Below are 8,415 nucleotides of genomic sequence, written 5' to 3'. Positions count from 1 at the left end.
CCACTTCTTCTGTCCCCTTTTCCTCTCCTTGTTCCTTCAAGCGCCCCGATCTGTAGGGACGCGCTGGCAGGAGGTGATCCGGCCGCGCCGGCCGCCCCTCTCCCACCGGGGCGGCGGGGCCGCGCTGCCTCCGGCCCGGTCCGCGCCGGGCGCCCGTCGGGGACAACGGGGGCGGCCGCCACCGCCGCCCAGCGGACACGGGCAGTCCTGCATCTCCGCCGGGCTCACCGCCTCCGCTCCCTCACCGGCCTCCGGGCGCAGCACCGGCGCCTAAAACCCCAGGGCAAACGGTACGCCGGGCTGTCCCCGGCCCCCCGCGGCTGCCTGCCCGCGGGGCGACGGGCGGCGATGCGGGGCCGTCGGTGGGGAGCGGAGGGTACCCGGTAGCAGCGGGCAGGGTCTCCTGCCGTCGAAAAACGTCTTAGGAAGTGTGGGAGTGGGGCCGGTAGCCGCACCGCCGCGGCGCCCAGCGAATGCCGGTGTGGTTCGGGTGTGACACCGGTGAATCCCAGGGAAGGCCGGGCGATTTTTAGCAGCGAGGACCCAGAAGCGCCTCGGCTCACCCCACGAGGGCAGGCGGACTCCAAGCCGTCGGAAGCGGAGCTGAAGTCCGCGGCGCCCGCCGCAGCGGCACCTCTGCTGCCGGGGCGCGGTCCCTCACCCCGCACCGCTGCCCCGGGGCTGCGGCGTCTCACGTCGGACCCAACCGCCCGCAACGAGTTACCGGCTCGCCGCGGTCCCCCGCGCCCCCCGGGCTCCCCGTGCGGTCCCCGCGTCCCTCCGTAGCTCTGAGCGGGACGGGAAACCCCACCGCGGTGGGAAACGGGCTGAGGGCGCACCCGCGCATCCTCTCCACAGGGCCGGGCGGGGGACTTTTGGTATAGGGGAGGCGGGTCGAGGCGGGGGTAAGGAGGGACCCGGCGTCTCCTCACTCCTCGCCCCGGGCCGGCGGCCGGCTCCCATCACCGGGGCGGCCGTTGTCTGCGGGGCGGGGGTGCCACTGACCTAAGGAATTACCCAGTGCCGCCTCTGAACGCCAGCACCCGAAAAATGTCCCTTGAGCTCATCCTGCCCTAATCCTGCCCCGCTCCCCCATGGATCTGCCCCGTCCCTCCACGCCCCCGAGGTTTGGGGCTTGGGGGGCTGGTGGGGTCGCGGGTCTGCTGGAGGCAGCGCGGGGAGGCGTCGGGGTGGGTTTGACAGGGGCCTGGGAACGCGACTTCGTACTAAATGATAACTCGGAGAACTCCGGATCGTTCGTCACCACCTTGGTAATTACTCCGCTAATTAGGTTGACGCGCCACTTCAGCGGGATTAATACCACGTCTTGTCCCTGGCACTTCCTATTACTCTGACGTTCAACGGGGGAACAGCAATGACGATCTCCGGGACGGTGGCCGGGGGACCGGGACCCGACGGGGCGGCGGGGACGGGCGCGGGGTTGGGGGGGGGCGCGTCGGAGGCCCCGGAGGCGCGCCCCCCCCACACCCCGCGCCCGTCCCCGCCGCCGCCGCTGATTGGCTGCCACCAACGCTACGTCAGCCCCCGCTCGGCCTCCACCAATGGGAGAGGGCAGCGGCGGCGGCAAAAGCCCGGGTTTATAATAAACGAACGGGGGGCGGGGGGGGCGACGACGGCGTCCGTGACGTCACGGGGGGAGTCGCCGCCGCCGAGAGGAGCTCGGTGGGCACGGGCGGGCGCGCCGCAGTGGCCGGTGTCCGCCCCGCTCCGCGCCCGCAACTTTCCCGCAACAAAGTTGGGTTAAAGCGGCTGAACCGGCCCCCGGGCGGCGATGCGGTGCTCGGCGGGGGCTCCGCGTTAGTGCCGCCCGCGACGCCGGTGCGTGGGTTGGGGTAACCCGTTCCCCCCCCTCCCCCCCCCCCCCGCCTCTCTGCTTCCCCTCCCCTCCCTCCCACGGTGCGACCCCCGCGTCCGCCCCCGGGGATGCGGGCGCGGCGCTAAGCGGTCCGCCATGGAGGGGCCGAGCGGGTCCAGCTTCGGGATAGACACGATCCTGTCGGGCGGCAGCACCGGCAGCCCCGGAGTCATGAACGGAGACTTTCGCCCCCACGGTGACGGCCGGCCGGCGGATTTTAGGAGCCAGGCCACGCCGTCCCCCTGCTCGGAGATCGACACGGTGGGGACGGCGCCTTCGTCGCCCATCTCGGTGAGCATGGAGCACCCCGAGCCGCACCTGGGGGTGGCGGAGAGCCTCCCGCCGCCGCCGCACCACCTCCACCTCGGCCCGCACCCGCCGCCGCCACCGCCGAGTTTGCAGCCGTCGCCCCCGCAGCCGCCGCCGCCCCAGCTGGGCTCGGCCAGCTCCGGCCCCAGGACTTCCACCTCTTCTTTTTTAATTAAGGACATTTTGGGCGACAGCAAACCGCTGGCGGCGTGTGCACCTTACAGTACCAGCGTTCCCTCTCCCCATCACACCCCCAAGCAGGAGGGCAGCGCGGCCCCGGAGAGCTTCAGGCCCAAACTCGAGCAGGAGGACGGCAAAGCCAAGCTCGACAAGCGCGACGACACGCAGGGCGACATCAAATGCCACGGTGAGTACGGCCCGGCCCGGCCCCGCACCGCCTCGGCCGCCGTGAAAACTGAGGCCGCGGCGCTCGGCCGCATCGGTGAAACGAAAAAATCGGGGGAAAATCTGCGATAGGAGCGCTCCGCTCTGCCGGGTCTTGTCGGTGATCCCTGCTATCTCGGGTTTAAGATCGGTAGGAAAGGAAATCGCGCTTTTTTTTTTTTTCCCCTCCCTCTCTGGTGGTCTTTCCTCCTCTTTTTTATTTAACTTCCCCGTTTTTAAGAAAATAGCCGGAGCGGTGGGATCGCGTCGGAAACCAGATTATATTTATTTTTAATGCAAATGCGCATATATGATTCTCCGGCTTTCTAAGAACCGGCGGCTCAGCTGCACTTACTGCCTTCAACCTTTTAATTTTTGCTCATTCGATCTAAAATAAAAATAAGGGAAAAAATCCCACCTCCCCAACAGCCGATACCAAATAAACGAAAAAACTTTTAATTAAAAGTAAAATAATAAAACAACAATCGGCCCACGATAAGCAGCGGAAGGTTGGAGGGCTTTGTGCGTTTTGCAAAACACCCGGATTTTCCTCACGCCGGGACAGGAAGGTCTATTTCTCCGTCTATTATTATTTTTTTTTTTAATTACGGATTTCTTGCTGACGGGGAAGCCTCCGCCGTGTGGGATTCGTAAATGAAAATAGCGATGTGTGCGTGGGGAGAGGAAGGGGAAAGAAGGGAAAGAGTGAGCAAAGGCGAGGCAGGGAGAGGGGCGATTTTCCCCGCGGTGCCGGCAGAGCTGCCCCCCCATCTCAGACAGCCCAGTTCAGCCGAGAGGTGACAGGAGACATTTTTCGAATTTTGCCCCATTGAGATATTTTTGCCAGGCTGACCATCAGCGAGACGCCCGCGTTGTGCCGCTCATTTTGCTCTTTTAGCATTAGCATAAGAGTGCCCAAAACAGATGTACAGTCTGGTCTGGCCATTTTTGTGCGCACCAACCTCCCCAGTGGGTCAATTAGGGAGATTATTGTTCTTCCTGCGGGGAAGATCAAGGAGCGCCACAAACCCGGGCCCGAGCCGAGCCGGATTGACATATCGATTTCCCGGCATTTCGGGCCGGGGGGAGAGGGCGAGAAAATAACGAAACCCCTGTAGTTGGCAAGAGAAGAGTGGAAATCCCGCCGTCCCTCGGACGGCTCGCCGCCGCCCCCCTCTGTATTTGACCGTTCCCCCCCGCCATGCCCCGGAGGAGCCCCCGGGGAGGGGTCGGTGGGGCCCGGTAACCGCGGCGGGGCGGGGCGGGGGCCGAGCCGGTGTCCCGCCGGCCCTCACCGCTCCTCGGCTCGCTCGCAGGGACAAAGGAGGAGGGCGACCGGGAGATCAGCAGCAGCCGGGACAGCCCGCCGGTGCGGGCCAAGAAGCCGCGGAAGGCGCGGACCGCCTTCTCCGACCACCAGCTCAACCAGCTGGAGCGCAGCTTCGAGCGGCAGAAGTACCTGAGCGTGCAGGACCGCATGGACCTGGCCGCCGCCCTCAACCTCACCGACACGCAGGTGAAAACCTGGTACCAGAACCGGAGGTAAGGCGGGCCCCGGCGGGGCGGCGGCCCAGGGGGTTCCCCCGGGGAGGTGGGCGGGCGGGCGCCGCTGTGCTCCTGCCCGCGGGAGCCCGGGGCCATGCGGGGAGCGCCCCGCGGCTGCTCCGCGCCCTCCCCGGCGGCGGGCTGGGGGGTCCGGCCCTTGTCACCGCTGCCGTAATTTTCTGTCTCATTACATACGGTTGCAGCCACCCTAATTCTGTCGGAAACCATTAGTGTCACCGCGCTGCGATCTAACCATGTGCCGTGGTTATTAATTTGGCTGGAGTCGCCGTGTGCATGTGTCGGGGGGTGCAGGTGGAGGGGGGGAAGTAGCCGGGCACGGCCGGGGGGTCGCGCCGTGTGCGGGCCCGCAGGGCCGTTGCGCCCCGCCGGGGCCCCGGTGGTGCGGGGCCGTGCCGGGGAGGGGAGGGGGCTCGCCGCCCGCGGACCCCCGCGGAACCGGGCCGGGTGCCCCGTCGCGGCGCCCGCCCTGCAGCCGCCTCTTGTTTCCCCCGGCAGGACGAAGTGGAAGCGGCAGACGGCGGTGGGCCTGGAGCTGCTGGCCGAGGCCGGGAACTACTCGGCCCTGCAGAGAATGTTCCCCTCGCCCTATTTCTACCACCCCAGCCTGCTGGGCAGCATGGACAGCACGACGGCGGCCGCGGCGGCCGCGGCCATGTACAGCAGCATGTACCGGACTCCCCCCGCGCCGCACCCCCAGCTCCAGCGGCCGCTGGTGCCGCGGGTGCTGATCCACGGGCTGGGACCCGGCGGGCAGCCGGCCCTCAACCCCCTGGCCAACCCCATGCCCGGCACCCCGCACCCCCGGTGAAGCGGCACCGCGGTCCCCGCAACGAGCCCTTCCCCTCCCCGTCCCCAAACAAGCCCCAGCACCGCAGAGGAGGAAGCGAGGGGAAGCCGAGGGGCAGGAGCTTCTGCAGGCAGCCACCGGCCACCGAGGGAGGCGATCAGTCAGAGCAGGGACTCTTGAACCGTGAACCCAGAGCCGAGCCCGTAAGTGAAACGACCACACGCGGGGGAAGGCGGGCAGAGCCGCGGGGCGACCCGCCGACCTCGGCTCCTGCGAGGCAGGACTTGGAGCTCGGAGAGAGAGAGGGACGGAGGGGGAGGAGGAGGAGAGGGAGAGGGAGCCCGAGCCCGAGCCCGCCGGAGAGACTAACGGCTGCGGAGGACGGAGGGAATGAGAGCGCCTCGACCCCCGCCCGGCAGAGAAGACCGGGGGAACGGAGAACTTTGCACTGATTTTTCTCATGACCTTTTTTTTTTTTTTCGTATTGAAAAGTGGCATGCTCCCTAATGCGAACAGAATTGTACAGACCGAGTGCTGAGTGCTATATCATATTTATTATATGTCGTCCAAAAAAAGGAAAAAAAAATCACTTCTATACGTTAGTTTAAAACGAACGAACGTGGTTCTCCCCTCTCCCTTTTCATGTCTTTTTGGATTCAGTAAAATAAATGCTTAGATGACAAAATATAGATTTTTTTGTGACTGAAAAATTACAGGGAAAAAAAAGAAAAAAAAAGAAAAGAAATAAACTTTATCTTTTTTTAACAAACGTGGAAATTCAAGGTAGCTAATTTTCCCCGTGACGAGAATGCAAGAAATTCGGAGTAGAAAAGGCAAATGCCACTTTTTCTTTTTTTTTTTTTTAATTATTTTTGATTTTAGGCTCGTTGTTTCCTAATCGGCGCTGTTTTCTCGATTTGTATTTTAAAAGCAAAACAAATCCCCGCGCAGGTGTCGTGCCCCTCGCCGTAATTTGAAACACTCGGGCAGGGCGGTGGTGGGTTTCCCGGGAAGGCGGTGGGCAGAGGCTGTGGCGCGGCGGGCGGCCCCGGCCGGCTCCGGACACGGCTCCGGTCCCTCGGGGGGGGGGCGCGACGGGGCCGTGTCGGGCTTGGGGACGTGGCCCCGGTCCGGCAGCTGTCTCTGCATCGAGCTGGGACAGGCAGCGAGCGCCGGCGGTCGGGGTGAGTAATGAGGGGAAACAGGCAGGGGGGGCAGAGGGTTCCCGGCGGACAAGGAGCCCCCGAGCCCCGTCGGCCTTTGATCATTGTTGCTGCCCCCCCCCCTCCCCCTCCCGCCTTTCCCTAGCAGACAGCTTCCCTCCCGAGCGACTTTCGGTCCCATGCCGGCCGGGGCCGCCGGGTCCCGCGGGGGCAGAGGGGGACGGAGAGGGGCTGCGGGTCGCGGCTGGGGGCTGTGACCCTCCACCGGGCTCCGGAGACGGCTCTGGTCCCAGCCTTTGGAGGTGAACACCCCCCTGCGAAATTAGAAAGTTATACAGCAATTACCTATAAAACATTCATAAAGTCCAATATTATCTTCTCCTCTGAGGATTTGGCTTTCTTCTTCTATTTTTTTTTTCCCTCTCTATTTTTGCTCGTGGGTTCCCTTTCTTTTGAGATAGAAAGAAAAAAAAAATCCGAAAAAAAAAAAAAGAGGAGCCTGCGGGCACGTTTATTTGGGCTTTGCTAATTAGCGAGCGGCTTGCTGATTTCTCTGCTAATAAATTCGCGTTAAAACCATATTGACCTCTGCCTTGATCTAACAAAAGGGGAGAGGGTCGGGAACGCCCACCTCGTTTTCTGCCCGTGTTGCGGCGGCCTCTCACTATTCCCCCGCGCCTCCACCGCGGCCCACAAATTACCCCCGGCAGAACCGACCCGGGAGCGGGGCCCCGAGTGGCCAGGGCAGTCCGCCCGCCCGCCCCACCTCGCCGCTGAGGTTTTCCCGGGAAACACATCCTACCCAGGCTGGGAAAGGAGGTAGGAAATTTGGGCTCGGTTAGGGCCCTTTCCTGAGCCTAAACAACGAATCCTGGGCTGTTTTCTCCCGAAAGGAGGCGATGCAGCTGGAAAAGCTGGTCCCAGCTCGTTGTTCTTCTCGATGGCTAAATCGGGGCTCGGTTTTGCCTGCACAAACTTGCTGAAAAGTAGTGGAAATAAGGAAGGAAAGTTGATGCAAAATACATGAGTGTCCCCCAACTCGTCCCTCCCGAGCAGGGCCGTCCCGGGGCCGCGGGGTGCCCGCCCGGGCAGGGGACTGCCGGTGCTTTGGGAACGGCGGCGGGGAGTAAGCGAGGAGAGGGGAGCGCGGCCGGGCGGGGGGGCTGCCGTGAAGGAGGGTGCCTAAAGCAGGGTCTGCCAGGGGAGGCGGGTGGAGCGAGGAACTGCGACCTCCCCTGAAAGGTATTTCTAGCCCCAACTAGAAAGTGCGTGTGAGCGGGAGGAGGTTTGGAGCGGGAGGAGGTTTGGAGCAGGAATCGCTCCCTTTCGCTCCCCCTTTCCCCATTTGGGAAGCGAGGCTAGGCACGTAAACCTTCACCTGTCCCGCTCCCCGTTTGCACCGGGAAGGAGCCGACTCGGGGCACAGGCTGTCCCTGAGGCTGACTGGCCGGGTGGCCCTTGCGCGGAAGGGCTCCGTTGCTTGTTTAAAAAAACCCGGCACATGGGCACGCATTTCAGCGCGCTGCGGCATGACAAAGAGCCAGGCGACGGGCCGGGCTGCTCGGGGTCGTCTCACCGGCGCAGGACCGGGCACCGGTCGCGGTTCGGTGCCGTTGGCGACCGTGCCTTCCCCGCCGCGCCGTTCGGGTTTTGTCCCCTTGCCTCCCCCAGACAGCTGCTGCTGCCGCTGCCCCCCAGACTTGGTGCCGAGCTGCTGAATTCCTGCAGTCGGGACTCTCCAGCCCCTCTCCAGCCTCCCTCGTCGCCCGGGCCAGGACTTGCTCTCGGCCCTGGAAGTGGATGTGAACAAATAAACAAACCCATCTGTTGCCAGACGAAAGGGCTCCCTTAGCCTTAAACCGCGGGAAATACTGGCCCCCGCCGGAAAAGACCTGGCTGTCGGTGCGCTGAGCGCGGAAACAAACCGTGAGGTTGTAGAAAAGCGTTGTGTAAGCCAAAGGGGCCAGGGGGTTGGCTCACTCCCCGCACCAGTCACTGGCCCGCAAAGAGCGGGGCCGCTCCTGCCGCGGGGGATGTGGGCACCGCACCGGGCGGCTGAGGCCCCGCCCGTCCTCAGCACCACGGACAGCTCCGGGCGGCGCGGGGCCGCCCGGCCCCCCCGCCACCGGCACCGGCGGGACCCCGTGGGAACCGCCTCGGCCGGGGCGGCGGGGACGGCCTTCCCTCCGCCGGACCTTCGCGGCCTCCTGCCCCGGCCCTCGCCGGCAGGCGGTGATGAAGATGGGGGAGGCTGAGACAGGGCTCCCGCTGCCGAAGCATCCCCTGCCTGGATCCCTCCGCCACGCACCGCCCCTGCCCTGGGCCAGGCC

The 8,415-nt window shown here is 64.6% G+C and overlaps 1 protein-coding gene across 1 annotated transcript; it reads left to right on the top strand.

Annotated features, from left to right (window-relative positions):
• The first annotated feature begins 1,658 nt into the window (after positions 1-1,658).
• On the top strand, positions 1,659-5,743 carry BARHL2 (BarH like homeobox 2). The gene is made up of 3 exons (XM_063343950.1): positions 1,659-2,552; positions 3,886-4,111; positions 4,631-5,743. The coding sequence occupies exons 1-3, from the start codon at positions 1,973-1,975 to the stop codon at positions 4,941-4,943; spliced, it is 1,119 nt and encodes a 372-aa protein (XP_063200020.1). The 5' UTR covers positions 1,659-1,972; the 3' UTR covers positions 4,944-5,743.
• Positions 5,744-8,415: the final 2,672 nt, after the last annotated feature.

This window comes from Chroicocephalus ridibundus, chromosome 8 (genome assembly GCF_963924245.1).
Source record: "Chroicocephalus ridibundus chromosome 8, bChrRid1.1, whole genome shotgun sequence".
NCBI lineage: Eukaryota > Metazoa > Chordata > Aves > Charadriiformes > Laridae > Chroicocephalus > Chroicocephalus ridibundus.
This window is presented reverse-complemented; position numbering and strand designations above follow the sequence as displayed.